We start from the raw sequence: 16,958 nt of genomic DNA, 5'->3' as shown, positions 1-16,958 counted from the left end.
GTGGGCTCTTGCTTGGAGAGCACTTCCTGACCCAGTCCTGAGGCTGACAGAGGGGGAGATGTTGAGGGATCCCTAAGGAGGTGCCTTCTCCCGTCAAACGCCTTTGTTTGATGACATCAGACAAAGCACGTGGTCTGACCTGGCTGACCCCACAATCGAATTTCAATTTCGCTCCATTGTCTTGTGTCCTCCCAGAATCCCCTGCTTTCCCTCCAGCTACCCTTGCCCTCCCACGTTCATCCTTCCTGGCCTTGATGGAAGTGGTTGTGGTTCTTGAACCCCTCTTTTAGCTTGGTGTCCCCTGGAGAAGAGAGCCAGAGGCATGGCCACAGCCACAAGCCTGCAAGGAGCCATTCCAGCCCCCGGCCCGGGGACTCTCCACGCCCCCCGCCTTGGGCTGGCCCTCAGCATGGTGGCCCCTGAGGCTCCTTACGTAGACGGCCTGTCCGTAGATGTCGGTGCTGACAGAGGCAGCCGTGGGAGAGGTGTTAGGCACAGTGTTAGTACTTGTTTCGCTGATATAGATCTTAGAGGTGGGGATCTTCAGCGCTCTGCTGGCCACCTGCGAACAGAGAGGACGTCACCCCCTAGGGAAGGGCTTGTCTACCTTCTCCCCAAGATGGGATTCAGATTCACTGTTACAGAAAAGAAAATCATTTCGTAAACCATAATTCTACTGAGACTCGGATGTTCTCACATCTGTCTGAATCTGAAGCAGCACTTTATGGAGCGGTTTGGTTGGATTAAAAAAAGTCATAAATGTAATGGTGATGAACAATGCCTTTTTAAACTAACGCTGGCTTTTAAAAAAATCCAGTTTGGCCAGTACCCACAAGCCAAGCAGGTATGCCAACTCTAATTCAGCGCCCCTGGGAGGAGTCCCGTGTGCGTGAGGGTAGCCAGCTACCTTAATACACATAACACACACCTTACACACAGTCACAGAGCCCTAGAGTGCTGGTGATGGAAGTGGCCTGAATCATCACCTGGCCAACCCCTTTGCACAGATGGGGAAACTGAGGCCAAGAGGAGGAGCAGACTTGCCCAGGGTCACATGTAAATGAGCAGCAGGGCTAGGGCCAGAGCCTAGGCCTGCCTCTGCTTCTGGTATGTGGCACTGCTCTCTTTTTCTGCATCTTCCCTCATGCAGACACCACAGCGCTGGGGCGGATGCCCATGGTCTCCAGACTGCTCACCTGGACCATCTTGGTGTGAAGGCCTTGGCCCATCTCTGTGCCCCCGTGGCTCACCAGCACAGAGCCATCTGTGTACACATGGATCAGGGCTCCTGCCTAAGGGAAGAGAACGATACCAAACAGAAAATTCAGCAAATCCTAACTCAGTTTAAGGCCTGGGACCAAAAGCACTGGAGCCCAGGAAAAAGAAAACCAGCAGTAGAAATTTGGATAGAAAACTCAGACAGAAAAATCAAAGCAGTACAAATCTCATGATCTAAGTATACAGTCTTTCAGCAGTTTGCAAAACCACTTTATTTTTTTCGTATCTCTCTGTCACCTATCCTAAGAGGGAGGGAGGTCTTTGTCCTGATTCTCCTGACGAAGAAATGGGATCAGAAAGGCAGAACAGATGTCCATAGTCCTATAGGCAGGAAGATAGGAACTAGACATTGACCCCAGATCAAGTAGGTATGCGCAAGTTCAACTTTCATTTAAACAGCAAAGAGTTCCTCTGTTCAGCTCTGTTCCCGTGACAATGGGCTTTCCCTTGCAACACTGCAAGCAGAGGGGGAAATGGGGCCCCAGTGCAGTGGAGATGGACAAAATTATATAAAGCAATTACCTGATTCAGAAAAGGAACTGTGAAGCTTATTCCAAATTTGGTAGGAATTACGCACAATCCTCTCTTTTTCCAACAATTCTCCCTGGAGGGAAGAAAAAAAAAAAATTCTCATAGCAACTTCTCCGCTATATTCATGTCAGATTGAACATATTTTATGTCAATATCTTTGTAAAATTGGAACAAAGCATCCTTGGAATTGCCCAGTTAGTCTCTGTCATAACTGAGTTGTGCTTCAATTGTGTAGACAAAATGAGAACAGCGGAAATTTGGGTTCTAGATCCTCCAGTGGCGCAGAAACAGGGCCCACCCTTGAAAGTCTTGAGTGGGATTCGGATTGGGTCAGAGTGCTCTGGTGATCTTGGACTCTACTCGCCCCAGGGAGGAACTGTGGCTCGCTGATGATAATGATAATACTTTCTTTGTGCTGTATATTTGGTTATCCAAGTAACTCTGTCAGAAAGACAGAGCCAGCACAATTATCCCCACTCTACAGATGATGAAACTGAGACCCAAGGAGATGGAGTGACTGCCAAGGTCACATTTATAGATTAGTGTCAGAGGCAGGCACATAACATGGTGTTTTTAGTCCCAGGCTGGTGTTCTCTAGACCATCGTCTGCCCAGAAGGCAGACAAACGTATAAAGATGGACCACACTGATGTGCTATGACGCTGAGTGCTGTGAGCCCTGAGCCCCAGGGCTGAAGACCATTTCAGGATCTTAAAGAGATGGCTGTGAATGAGTTAGCAAACACAGCAGTCTCCTAAGTTACCTATTAAGTTATTATTCTTATTTTGAGTTCAGCAAGAAGGCTATAGAATCTGAAACCCAGAGAAGCCCCAGAACGTCAGGCTCTTCCCCTCCTGGCGCTTACTTGTTGAACTTGTCAACCTCACTCTTCCGGACATGATACTGAGAGCTCTTCAGGCATTCATCCCAGCACCTGGGCAAGTTGAAACCCTCAAGCCTCTGGTTGAAGTGTGTCAGGTCCCCTTCTCTGTACAGGTTCTTCCTCCGTACCTTCCCAAGGAAAGAGACACTGAGGCCAGGTCGGTGGCAAGAGACCAGGGGGGCATAACTGGAAGTTGAGCTTCCTGCCCCTCACCAGCGCCTGCCCATCCTCTACCCCCACGGGAGATGTCCAAGATACAAAGCAGGCTAACTTCCTCTGACTTGTGCCCCCAGATTCCCCGCTTACTTCCTCTGCAGGCAGCCCACAGGTCACCGCGACGTCACTCATCCAGTGCTCGGCAATGAACAATGCCTGGGGCCCCCCAAAGCCCCGGAAGGCCGTGTTGGAGGGCAGGTTGGTCTTGCACAGCCGCCCAGTGCCCCGGACATTGGGGATTTTATAGCTGTTGTCCATGTGGAGTAGAGCTCGTTCCATTATCTGAAGCAGAAGAAACCAAAATGGGAGAGAACGATGCATGGATTTCATTGGCTCCTCCAAAAAGGAATTTCAAGGGCTGTGAGCAACCCCACCTCTGCCAGCCCCACAGTCAACTGTTCTTCCTCAGGCCCAAATTATTTCTTTCCTGGGGTATTGCAAACCTCCTTAGTGCACTCGTGGCCTTCTGTGTCTCCTCCTTCTAATTTATGCCTCATTCTGAAATATAAGGTCATAGCAGGTCAAGCACTTGCTTCAAAGTCACACTTACTATCTCCAGAGTAAAGTCTGTATATCTTTAAGCATGGAATTCAAGACACTTACTGACCTTTCCCCAATACACTTTTTTTTTTTAATAAATAAATTTATTTATTTATTTATTTTGGCTACGTTGGGTCTTCATTGCTGCCCACGGGCTTCCTCTAGTTGCGGCGAGTGGGGGCTACTCTTCATTGCGGTGCGTGGGCTTCTCATTGCGGTGGCTTCTCTTGTTGCAGAGCATGGGCTCTAGGCACGTGGGCTTCAGTAGTTGTGGCACACGGGCTCAGTAGTTGTGGCTCTCGGGCTCTAGAGTGCAGGCTCAGTAGTTGTGGTGCACGGGTTTAGTTGCTCCCCAGCATGTGGGATTTTCCCAGACCAGGGCTCGAACCCCCATTCCCTGCATTGGCAGGTGGATTCTTAGCCACTGTGCCACCAGGGAAGTCCCCCCAATATACTTTTGATCCTCTTTTCTGACTGCATGTTACTCTCACCCGTAAGGCCCCTCCCCACCATATCCACCTGCTAAAATCCCCATTCAGCTCCCACATGGAGGAGCCCCTTCCAGATCTTCTAGTTGGAATTGATCACTTGCCTCTTTTAAAAAATTGGTGACTTTATTCTCATTAAACTTGTACTGCAAATAGTTTAAAGAATCAAATACTTCCATAAGCCACGTTATACAAACCAGCAGCTGCCTCCGCTTTCTTCCCTCCACTGCCCAGAAGCAACCACTTATTCTCTGTCAGCTATTTACATTGTCCTCCACATCTCTAAACAATGTTTATATCTGTCAGCTATTTACGTTGTCCTCCACGTCTCTAAATAATGCTTATATTGCCACTTCTTGACTTGTTCAGTTTTAGACTATTTATACTGTTTTCCCATCATGGAAAAGGAGGATTTAGTTCCCGCCCAGCCCCCTTTCTCTACATATACACCAGCTTCCTATCTCGCCTCGTCCTTGTATAGTTATACTTTCTTCTCATCAACTGTCCATTTAATCATTCTATAAACATCACTTACAGCTGAACCATGTAGTTATACTAGGTTTACTTCTCTTTCTTGATAATATTTCCCCCCTTGGAGTTAACAATTATCTTTACTTTTTTTCATTTGCTTCATTTCTATGCACATATTACTACAAATTTGCTTTCAATATGTTCAAACACATTTGATTTTCTATTAATCTCATCTTTTTGAAGAAATTGTTTCTGGAGCCTTCTGGCCAACTTCAATTTAAATTGGCAGCCCCTAGGCTTCTGCTCAGCTGTCGCCCAGGGGTTTTCCCCTCACTTTCATCCCAAGGATTCCCTCTGCCTCTCTCCACATTGAATCTCCTGTTTCTAGATCCCATGTCTTCCCTTTTCTTAGTTTTACACCCTTATATGATTGGAGTACAACCGTCAACATCTTCCCCAAAAGTGTATATCTAAACGTACATTTTTGAGAACCTGCATGTCTGAAACGTCTTTGTTCTACTCTCACCCTTAATTCATGATTTGGCTGTATACAGAATCCTAGGTTGGCACTACGTTTCCCATTTACCCTCAGCATATTGAGGGCATTTTACTAGTGCATTCTAGCTCCCCAGTATTGAGAAATCCAACCAAGGCCTTTCCAACTCTTGGAATGAGTTCCGTTTTTTTTCCTCCCTGATAATTGTAAAATTTCCTTTGTCCTCAGGTTTCTAAAAGTTCACAATAATGTAAATTAGCATAAGTCTATCTTCCTTCATTGTGCTGGTTACTGGATGGGCTCTCTTAATCTCAAAATATATGCCCATCAGTTTTGGGAAATTTCTTGAATTATTTCTTAATAGTTTTCCTTCTCTCTCTTTTTTCTATTCTTTCTATCTGAAACTTCTATTACTTGGATCTCCCGGGCTGGTCCTCAGATTTTCTTGTATTTTCTTGCTATTTTTCCCCATTGTTTTCTCTTTTTTTAAGAGAGCACCTCAAGTTTCTTTCAACCCTTCTGCTTTCACAGTTTTAATTCACAAGGCTTCATTTTTATTCTTAGACTGCTTCATTTTTATAGCATCCTGTTCTTTCTTTAAAGTGTGATAACTCATCTCTCTGATGAGCTAAATGGTAGCTTTTGTTTGTTCGTTTCATTTTGGCTTTAATTTACTTCCCCATTTATAGCCTCTTTCCCACAGGTTGCTTTTGGGGTTCTTTGATTTTTTTCAGTTTTAGTCATCCTACATGATTTTTATATGTCTCAATTCCATTTTTGCTTTCCCTTAGCACTTTGTCAATTGTACTTCATTTTATCTTTTATTATCTGTCTCCCCCACCATACTGTGACCTTCTAGAGGGCAGAAACAATGCCATATTCTTCTATATGTCATCACCCTAGGGGCTTGATAAATATTTGCTGGATTGAATTTTAACACTTGTAAAATCTTTGGGGATAAGTCCTATATCTTTTTCAACCTGATTTTCCTACAACACCAAGAAGCAAGTGTTATATTTGGTGAGACTACCAGAAATGTTTTCTTTTTTGAACAGTTTCCTACACTAGATCTGAAGTATAATGTTTCCTAATTAAGCCAATTAGAGAAGCCCTTAGCACATTCAAAGTGGGAAAAATGGGGAACTTCTGCTTCTCCTGAAATGTTTGACTTCTTTTTTTAACAAGAATCTATGCATATATAACTAATATGGTTATAAAATTAAGATTTAAAAAACTTAAAAGGTAGTACCACCAAGGTAACTTGGTTAATTTTCAAAATGACAAAAATATATGTCATATGAGAAGGTTCAAAGCAGCATTATCCATAAAGCTAAAGACTGGAAACAACCCAAATGTCCTTAAAGTGGTGAATGGAGAACAAAAAATGGTCTATTCATACAATGGAATATTCTCCATCAATAAAAAGGAATGAAGGAGTGATCCATGCTAAAACACGGGTGAACCTCAAAAACATTATTCTGAGAGAAAAGAAGCCAGACAAGAAAGACTACATAGTATATGATTCCGTTTATATTAATTGGCCACAAAAGGAAAATCTGTAAAGACAGAAAGTAGATTAGCAGTTGTCTGGGCCCGAGGGGTAGGAACAGGAGTGACTGCAAATGGGCATAAGAGATCATTTTGAGGTGATTGAAGTGTTAAAAAAACTGGATTGGAATAATGCTTGCCTGACTCCTTAAATGTTCTAAAACCGTTACATTGTAAAACAGTTGACCCTTGAAAAATATGGTTTTAACCATGTGGGTCCACTTATAAGCATAGTTTTTCAATAAAGATATTGGACATTATTTTGGAGATTTGCAACAATTTGAAAAATTTCACAGATGAACTGAAGAGGCTAGAAATACCAAAAAATTAAGGAAAAGGTATGACATGAATGCATAGGATATATGTAGATATTAGTCTATCCTTACATAGGTATAACATAAGTGATCTTAAATATAAAATAATATGTTAGTTTTCTTACTGTTTTATAACTTTGCTTTCAAAGAATTATATTACTGTTCAGTATGCCCCTCTCTTGTAATTGGAGAAACTGCCTCTCAGCCTGTCATCACAGGGAAGTGGGTTTTTAAAAATGTAACAATGTTTTCAGTACTATATTATGTCTATGACTGTAATCATATACTATATGCCATAAAAATTACTGTGTGTCATAAAAATTTTATAACGATTCATTCATGAGTGTATAGGCTAGGCTATCCTGAAGCAATCATATTGATTACACTGGGCTACCAGAAAGCAATCATACTGCTGCTTCTTCGTTATCAATGCATGAATCACTATCTGTAAATAAACATGAATTTCTCTTTCACATTATCTTTTCATTGTTGATGTCTAGTGTTAGTAATTCAAATAACATCTACAGTGTTTTGTATCATATAAGATAATATTGATGTAGGTACTTACAGACAGACGGTTCATCCTATAAACAGATTATGTAAATTTACAGTATCGATATAGTACAGTACTGTATTTTCTTCTCCTTATGATTTTCTTAAGAGCATTTCCTTTCCTCTAACTTATTTTATTGTAAAAATACATATATAATACATATAACATATAAAATATGTGTAATTGGACTGTTTATGTGATTGGTTATGTTTCCAGTCAACAGTAGGCTATTGGTAGGTAAGTTTTGGGCGAGTCAAAAGTTATACACAGAATTTTTTTTTTTTTTGCGGTACGTGGGCCTCTCACTGTTGTGGCCTCTCCCCCTGCGGAGCACAGGCTCCGGACGCGCAGGCTCAGCGGCCATGGCTCACGGGCCTAGCTGCTCTGCGGCATGTGGGATCTTCCCGGACCGGGGCACGAACCCGTGTCCCCTGCATCGGCAGGCGGACTCTCAACCACTGTGCCACCAGGGAAGCCCAACACAGATTTTTGACTGTGGGGTTGGGGGTGGTGCCCCTAATGCCTGCGTTGTTCAAAGGTCAACTGTCCTTCAAATGGGTGAACTTTATGTTATGCAAACTATATTTCAATTAAATTATTTTTAAAGGTAAATCAAGTCATTATTTAAAATTCAAACATCACAGAAATGCATAATATAGAAAATGGCAGTTAGTATCCCCCCTTAATCCCACCCAGTCACTGTTTGGAGTATGGTCTATCAGACTTTTGTCATACATATCATTAAACACACACACACACACACAAATTAGTATTACATTCATGCACTCAATGTCACCATACTATACATAAAGTTTTGTAACTAACTTTACTTGCTTGGCAAAATATCCTGCACCAGAAGGTTGAGTTTCTAGTCAGATAAGTAATATGATCACTTCCATGCTTTAGAGAATAACCAAGGATGGAGAACCTGAAGGTGGGGGGACCAAGTAGGAGGCTATTGCAACAGCAGGCAAGGATTGAGGAGGCCTATTCCCGCATGTGCAAACATGCTATGGGGCACACCCGTGACCTCCCAGTCACCCCGGATGCAAGGGCACATCCTACATACACCGAGAGAGAGGTCCTGGCTGTTCCCGGCATTGCTGTAGTGATCCACCTCCACAGCCACAATCTTCCCCGTCTTCATGAAGCCAACCTGAAAAAAAGGAGAGTGAGTTCTCAACTGTCCCCTTCCTTTGTCTGTCTCTAGCCATCTCCTCCCACTTACGCTACCTGGAGAAAACAGAAAGAAGAAGACATCCCACCACAAAATAAAGTCGAACTTAAGAGATCACCAGACCTCACAGGTGAAGAAGAGAGGAACCAACATCTCCCCAGTGATGGACCCTGGACACCCCTTCTCCCTACACTCCTCCTTCTTCCTCCCTACTCCTGGCTTCTGGTTCTACCAACGGAAGTGAGGAGGTAGAAGAAAGAACACGGGTCATGATAGGTCAGGGAGGGGAGGGCTGGGAAGAGAAACTAGGAGAGAAACTGGAGACTCGCTCACAGCTTTTGGCCAGAAGACAGCAAAAGTTACACCTTGCACAAGCATGAAAGTGCTTTCACATCCCCAACCTCGTGTAAACTATCTAAACAAACCCTGACAGGCCATTTCATGAGCAAGGAACCCCACAAGACCAAGTTACTTTCTTGGAGCCCACAAAAATTTGGGAATAAGAGAAATGCAATCCCTTTTGGTGAGTTAAATCATGGAATAAAGTCAGAAGAGGCCAAAGAGGAGATGTTCAAAGCCAACTTGTGGAGACAGAGGGCTCCCAGGTTTATAGCACCAGACTGGGACCTGTAAAGTTCTACTGGTGTGTAGAGAGGAGGATGCACGGTCAGAACAGTAGTTGGTCATCCACAGAAGCCCAGAAAAGGGACAGTCGCACAGGGCACTTGGGTAGTGCCCAGCCATACATGTTCTGGCCAAGCAGGCACCCTAACAGCTTATACCTGACCAGGCCCCTGGAAAGTTGTATTTCTCATTGGAGATTACTAAGTGGTCATTCTGACTTTGACATCAGGCTGTAAACACATTAACATTAGGCCATCCTGTGGGATGGATTCACCCCAGATCTGCTGACAAATCATGTTTCCGAGCCTGAGTGGACAAGGACCAGATCTGGACCCCAGCAAATTCACAGAAGTCACGCACAGCATCCCGTGGCATCTCTTGGGAAGTGGCCTGTCAGCCTCCCCCAGGATCACCCTCCTATGTTGCTGTTGGTTGATTTGAATTTCTCTCCTTGTTATTCCTTCTTTGAATTTCTATAGGCAGTCATGACAAAAGTCAGAGTGTATCCCAGGATCCCTGAATCTTTATCCCCAGTTTCCTAAGCAGAGGGCACTGCCCACCCGGCACAGCCCCCGACATCTAGAACCTTGTATCTGGCCAAGAAGGGGTGTCTGCCGCCAGTTATCAGCATGTCCTCGTCACGATCCAGCATGCAGCGCACCGGGTAGCCAGTCCTGGGGGAGGTACCAGAGCATGAGAAACCTCTACAACAGCCCAGCCCTGTAAGTCTCAGGGATAAAAACAGCAAGGAAGCCTTCTTTCTCCACCTGGTACACTGGACTGCTTCGCTCTCTAGACACTGTGCTGGACAAGGTGGGGGACATCCAGGTGTGGGGTATGGGGTGTGGAGTGTGTCCTTGCCATTGGGGTCCTCACAGCCAGGTAGGAGAGATAGGACATGGACACATGCATTTGAATACAATGAACCAGGTGATGTTGCCCTCACCCCTATGCCCACGAGTTCTAAAAACCGAGGGCTGTGAAAATTTGAAGCAAGGGGAATCTACTTCCCAAAGGGGGGAATCCAGGAAGCCTTCCTGGCAGAGGCAGCCTTATTCCTCTTCCCAGAGCCCACTGGGGGAACTCACTTGTATGCAGCCAGGGCCACAGCCACAGTCATCACGATGCCCCGGGTCTCCTTCCCTCCAAAGCCTCCTCCCATTCTCTTCACTCGAACCAGAATCCGGTTTACTGGAACCCCCAACATTTTTGCAACAAAGGACTGTGGGCAAAAGAACAAAATACTCCCAGTGAATGCATATGCCACCTGGACTTACTTCAGGCCTGACCCAGAGCCTACCCGACACACAGAAGCCTAATTACTGCTATGAACACTGAAATTCCTTGATTCGAGAATCCCCCTCCTGTCCCAGGGCAGCCCTTGGGTAGTGGTGTCAGGGTCTGGCACACATCAGTCACTGTGCACTGAATTCAGACACTCGTTTTTTTTGTTGTTGTTGTTGTTGTTTTGTTTGTTTTGTTTTCTTGTGTTTTTTTTGTTTTTTTTTTTTTTTTTTGCGGTACGCAGGCCTCTCACTGCTGTGGCCTCTCCCGTTGCGGAGCACAGGCTCCGGACGCGCAGGCTCAGCGGCCATGGCTCACGGGCCCAGCCACTCCGCGGCACGTGGGATCTTCCCGGACCGGGGCACAAACCGGTGTCCCCTGCATCGGCAGGCGGACTCTCAACCACTGCGCCACCAGGGAAGCCCCTAGACACTCATTTTTAACCAGAGGGGTGAGCAGCTGTTCACAGCCTACTTTCAGAGCCAAAATTCATTCCATTTGGCCAGGAACTGGTGGGTCATGAGGGTAAGACCAGCTGCCCAAAGCACTGGCAACCACTGTCCTACTACACGCAATAGAGAAATGAGGAATATTTGAGCCACTGCAGCTAATGTAGTGGTCCCCATGGCTCTCACTTAGCACAACCCCTTCATTTAATAGATGAGGAAACTGAGGCCAGATATGATCTGACCAAGGCAATACAGCACTGGAATGATAAAAGCTAACATTTTCTAGGCTCTATCCAAGTTTTAAAACTCATCTAATCATTACAACGTCCTGGGCAGGCCCCATGTTATAGATGAGAAAGTTATATAACAAGCTCAATGACACCAGCTTGTTGGTGACAGGGCCTGGCTTCGAACCACTACCTTCACATGCCCTCCTGGATCAGCCCATGTCTCCCTCTTCCCCGGCCCCTTGTTGACCCACTGGACACCTACCTGGGTATTCATGGTATTCTGTGTGGACACAAAGAGCTCCATCTCCCCTGCCTCGCCTTTCGGGACAGCAATGGCACAGTGAGTCTCCAGATAGAAATGCTCTTGGCCACCGATGTACAACTCGCCTGGAGAAGCAACAAGACTCCCCACAGTGAGCCCGATGCTGCAGAGGCGGTGAGTTCGCTTAAGGAGAGAATGTACTCATGCAGGGCCCTGTGCAGTTACCAGCTGTTCACAGGTACCCTTTCAATTCCCCAACTGGGATGGAAAAGGGTCTCAAAGTCTTAGCCATCTGGGAGCTGAACCCCCGCACGCTAACAAAGAGATCAGAACGACACTGAAATGCATCAGGTGTGAAGCTCCCTTCCTGCTGCAGCCAGCGGAAATGAAAGCTTTTTAGACTATCATTGTAAAATTTTGGAAAGAGTAAAAAAGGAATTAACAGATGTGATTCAGAAGCTGAAAATAAACAGCGTCTCCCAGACCCCAAGCTGTCAGTCCAGCTGGATAGCTGGCATACTAGTAACTTAGCGATGTACAGAAACCAATGTAGAAAACCATCCCCAAAGGGGGCTGATAGGCAGCCTTGCTCTGGGGTGAGAGCTCTGGACCTAATTTCCCAGTGCGGGAGGGAAAGGGGGAGGAGAGGAGAGAGCACTAGCTGGAGATGGGTGAAGACTGCCTTCAGGCAGATGGGGAGGACCAGACGTCTGTGTAGCCAGAGGCGGGGCAGACCCAAGACTGGTCAGACATCTGTGACCCTTTTTTTTTTTTTATAGTCTTTATTGGAGTATAATTGCTTTACAATATTGTGTTAGAGACATCTGTGACCCTTATCTTCCCTAGACAGTCTTCCAAATCCAACACATTATAATGTCTCCAGAACCACTTAGGTATGTCCAGTCTAGAGACAGGAGAGTAGAGATTAAGATGCTGACGTTCTTTCCCAGCCACCTGTCTAGTATTTTGTTACAAACAACAGAGAGACTCTTCTGTTAGGAAATGTCAGGAAATCACTCCCTTGCTCCAGGGCTCAGGTACAGCTCTTGAATTTAACTCATAAACCAGGGCCACCCCATTCCCACTGCTGCATCATGCGGCCATACCTGAAACAACATTATCTGCTTCCGAAAACCCCTTCTTGAGGTCTCCTTTCTCAATCTTCAGCTCAGATCCATAAAAGGAATTGTTTTTTATAGCATCCTGAGGATTAAAACGAAGCTTCAGTGACTTGGCTTTAAAGGACAGAAGGTGGCTTAAAGGGATTGGGGAAGAGAAGCTCTTGGAATTATTACCTCTCTCTTCCCACATAAGTCACACAGCCATCTCTGTAAGTTTCTTATATAGACTTAAAGCTCAATTGTAGCCCAAGGTGTCCTATTTCTCTATTTCGTTAGATATAGACATACAACCCTGGATCTTGAGGAAAGCAAAGAATCCCTCAAGGAACCAGCTGGAGCTGAAACTGGGAAGGAAGAACGCAGCTTGGCCATTTATGGACTGAGTCTAGGATCATGATGGGGAAGGATTCATAGGACCCACAATCGCAGGCTGGAGGAGATTTAAAAACTTATCTGGTCAGATTCCACCTGCTGTTTGAATCTCCTCTAGAGGATCCTAATAAAGGTGTCTCCAGGAACAGGTAGCTCTCCCCTCTCCAGGCAGCCCATTCCCCAGTTACCTCAATCGTGATAATGGCTGGAAGATCCTCATAGGTGACTTTCACTCCATGGGCGGCTCTCTGTGCGTGTTCTGGGGTGTTGGCGACCACAGCACCAATGACGTGCCCAACACAAGTCACCTAGGAGCAGAGCCAGATGGTTAAAGAACATAACATGCTTCTCGTGAAGCAAATTATTTCTGATTGTTCAAAAAAGCAAAGGAAGTCTCGCCCCCATAATTTTTTAAGGTACATTTAAGGAATGTCCTGAGGCCTCTTCAAGTTCTTATCCTACTATTTGGGGTTATGTGCTTCTTCATAAGTGTTTAGAATCAGTAGAACTGGAATAGGACTTGGAGATAACTAGTATCTGATGGCAGCCTCTTGAGAAGCTGCCCAGGATAAAATGTGGTGATTGATTAGTGATGTCTGCCATGAGCAGCAGAATGGAAAGCAGGGCACCATGAAGTATATCTGTCAACTCAGATCTACCCCAACACCCTTGTTCTTCATATTAAGAGATGGAGACCCAGATGGCAAGATCACAGTTGCCTCACTACTAGACCATGACTAAATCTTAACCCTTGACTTCCAGTTTTATTTTCTTTCTACCACTCTACTCTCTTTTATCTTCTGTTTCTCAGATTTATACCAAAAGTTTCTCAAAGGCAGCAATCATGTCTTATATTTCACCTAGATGCCCAAAGTGGTCATTCCCCAATACTGGTTCTTAGACGTGATGACCTATAAACCAGTTTTTTTGGTTGTTAGATTTATAGAATAATTAATGATTATTGTTTTCTTTTCATTTAATAAATTCAGTTACTATAGAAACTTCATGGATCTCCTTCAGGGATAATTTTTTCCCAACATCCTTCCAAAAATAAACAAAAAAATTGTCCAACTCATCACTTGGGAAGATGAGATTTCTGACAATAGGAACCAATACTTAACATGTCTTGTCTCTGATAATTACCTCTTCAGGACCCAGTTAAGCTCTTGACTTAATTGGTTAGCCTAGTGGTTGTTGAACCTGGCTGATTCTCACTAACCATAATGCTAGTTATGGTCTTAGAGGCTCTTGAAGTTTGTAAAGCAATTTGTCTTCTATCAAACGCTCTCCTTTTAGAGTCCTTGTATCTCAGGTTTATAGTTTTTCATTCCCTCCTTCACTTTTAGCTTAATAATAAGTTGAATTTGTCCTTCAGCAACACCTATCAACCTCCAATTTGCAACATTTGAGCTGTACTGGAATTATAAAATGACTGACAACTATCCTATGAGTATACAGGTTTTTGTAGCAGCTGCCTTGAATGTTTGGAATTTTTTTTTTTTGGCAGAACTCCATATATGGTTGAAATCAATAGATAAACTTTCATGTAAGTGAATTATCAATACACATAGTGGTGGTATTGTACTTGTAATTCCTATTCTGTTTGGTTTGTTTAGTGTATTTTTATTTTCTTTTAATAAAGGAGTTTAATATTGTACACTTAAGAACCTGATTGTTTCTTAAAATACAGTCACAGGCCTTTTTTTAATGCCACTTTGGCATGGAGTCATCCTACTATGTCTTATACTATGTACAAGCTGCAGCCATCAATGAAATAAATAAATAAACATTAAGTTAAAAGTAAAAGTGCTACCAGGCATATTCTATCCCTTTACTGATTGTCCTGAATACTGGCTAATTGGATGATGGCCCTGATATGTGCAAATGTATAATCTTTTCAAGATCAGGGATTTGGAGGAAAAAACACAAATTAAAACTTAAATACTCATTCCACTAACTTCATATTTTTTTAAAAAAAAAATCCAAGATGTACCTTATCCTTTGCAAAGACTGTCTCATCATTAAAAAGTCCAGTTTCATTACTCCCAGGAATATCATCAGCGGAGAGAAAGCAAACAAAGCCTGGCACCTTCCAAGCTTCTGAAATATCAATGGACCTGCAAGGAGGAGGAGGAATGTGAGGGGCCAGGGAGGAAAACAAGCAGAAGACCTGTCACCTGTCACCTGACTCAGTGATGAACTATGCTCTGCTTCTACCTGTGTATCAATAATTCTTTCCCAGAAGATTGTATAATAGAGAAAATTTCTAAAATATCTTCAGCTATACTTTTTTTTTTTTTTTTTTTTTGCGGTACACGGGCCTCTCACTGTTGTTTCCTCTCCCATTGTGGAGCACAGGCTCCGGATGTGCAGGCTCAGTGGCCATAGCTCACGGGCCCAGCCGCTCCGTGGCATGTGGGATCTTCCCGGACCGGGTCACGAACCCGTGTCCTCTGCATCGGCAGGCGGACTCTCAGCCACTACACCACCAGGGAAGCCCAGCTATACTTTTATATCTTATAAATCTTGCTCCTTGTAGTTCCTCATCCAATCCCATCCATCCCTTCATAGGGAGAACAGATACTATCATCTAGAACAGGGATCTATACCCTCAAAGGGTCTATTGATAGAATTCAGGGATCCATGAACGTAAACTGGAAAACATTTTCATCTTAAAAAAAAAAAGACCCATTACCCAATTGGATAACTTTGTCTTCTTTTTGACAGTTTTTCCTCCACCCTAACGCTTCCCTTTTCTACCTCCTATCCTATCCTATCCTATCCTATCCTATCCTATTTTGCAAATGCTGATTAAATGCTTACCACGTGGAGGCCACTGTGCTGCGTGCTGTGGTAGATATAAGATGAATAGGACACGTTTGTCCCTATGGACCTTGTACAATGCCCTATTTTGGTCTCCAAGTACAAGAGAACCGAAAAGCATTTACTCTGGAGAGCTCCAACACCCACATCACAGCTAATACCTATCCAGATTCAGCACATTAGGGCCTTTGCTGTACCACTCAGTTTCCTCATCTGGAACATGGGGATAATAATATGACCTGCCTATAGGGTTGTGGCGAGGAAGAGATAAGGCCACATGTGTAAAATGCTTTAAACCAGGCTGCAGCAAATATTGTGTGACGTGAGTGTTTTTATTATCATCACCATCATCATCGAGGTAGAAATTCTTGCCATTTGGGCTCTCAAGTTTCAACAAATGGGTACAAGTGATTATTCTCTGCTGGGTCCTTTGTGGACACTATCACTGATCCTCACAAAAGTACCCTATGGAGAAAATGAGAGCTTAAGCACACAAGCCAAGGTCAGGTTGCTAAGCACTGGAATAGGAAGTCAATGCCAGGCACTCTAAGGCCTCCTTCTTCCCTTTGGTGCTGACTCAAGTTCTCCTGAAGATTTGCACTGAAGTTTAGCCCAATATCCACAGTGAAGATCTAAGAAAGGCCTTTCAGCAGCTCCTCATTGCTTTTCTGGCCAAGTGTAGTGTCCCTGTTCAGCACCCCAAGGCTTTCCTGATCTGGCCCCTGCCTATCTCTCCAATGTCATCCCCCCACCCTCCCAGCACCCCTGAGCCCCTCACATCTCCTGTTTCTCTCCAGACTGGTTTTAAAAAGAGTTCCTGTGTTCCTCTCTGGACCGGGAGGCCCTGGAGGAGGCTTGTCGTCGTGGCATCTCCAGGGCCTGGCAGGTGTGTTCCCTGCACCCCCCTTCCCAAGTGTTTTGACTGCACGCACTTGATCTTGGCGTGGGCCCGGGTGCTGACGACAAGCCGGAGGAAGAGTTCATTCTCGTAGCGAGGGATGTCATCGCAGTACACAGCCTCCCCAGAGGCCTGCAGGGCCGCGGCCAGGTGGGGCAGGGGCCGGCCCACCATGTCCTCCTCAGACTGACCCTTGGGCACCTCCTGGAACAACATGGCCACCAATCAGGCTGAGCTGCAGAGACACTGTTCCCCTAGAGGCCCCAGGGAGCCATGGGGAGCTTCAGGCCAAAGCAAATGTGAGGAGTGAGAATGGAGGAGGCAGACGGGGAACAGGGTGAAAGAAACAGAAGGCAGGTAAGAAGGCATTGAGAAGAGTGGTCACAGTATCACTATACAGT

At 44.7% G+C, this 16,958-nt stretch overlaps 1 protein-coding gene across 3 annotated transcripts in view; it reads right to left on the bottom strand.

Annotated features, from left to right (window-relative positions):
* Positions 1–16,958, bottom strand: part of XDH (xanthine dehydrogenase) — a 68,821-nt gene that overhangs the window by 19,312 nt on the left and 32,551 nt on the right. For all 3 annotated transcript variants that reach the window (XM_049696316.1, XM_049696315.1, XM_049696317.1), the window contains 13 exons: positions 16,592–16,761; positions 14,830–14,953; positions 13,025–13,144; positions 12,450–12,546; positions 11,344–11,468; positions 10,207–10,340; positions 9,705–9,792; positions 8,387–8,473; positions 2,998–3,189; positions 2,674–2,819; positions 1,801–1,882; positions 1,197–1,292; positions 434–562 (listed from right to left, as the gene is read on the bottom strand). In XM_049696316.1, the coding sequence (XP_049552273.1) occupies positions 434–562; positions 1,197–1,292; positions 1,801–1,882; positions 2,674–2,819; positions 2,998–3,189; positions 8,387–8,473; positions 9,705–9,792; positions 10,207–10,340; positions 11,344–11,468; positions 12,450–12,546; positions 13,025–13,144; positions 14,830–14,953; positions 16,592–16,761 (1,590 nt within the window). The remainder of the gene's footprint in view (positions 1–433; positions 563–1,196; positions 1,293–1,800; positions 1,883–2,673; positions 2,820–2,997; positions 3,190–8,386; positions 8,474–9,704; positions 9,793–10,206; positions 10,341–11,343; positions 11,469–12,449; positions 12,547–13,024; positions 13,145–14,829; positions 14,954–16,591; positions 16,762–16,958) is intronic.

Source organism: Orcinus orca, chromosome 13 (genome assembly GCF_937001465.1).
Source record: "Orcinus orca chromosome 13, mOrcOrc1.1, whole genome shotgun sequence".
In the NCBI taxonomy this organism is placed as follows: Eukaryota; Metazoa; Chordata; class Mammalia; order Artiodactyla; family Delphinidae; genus Orcinus; species Orcinus orca.
The sequence above is the reverse complement of the archived record's forward strand: the minus strand, read 5'-3'. Positions and strand labels throughout refer to the sequence as shown.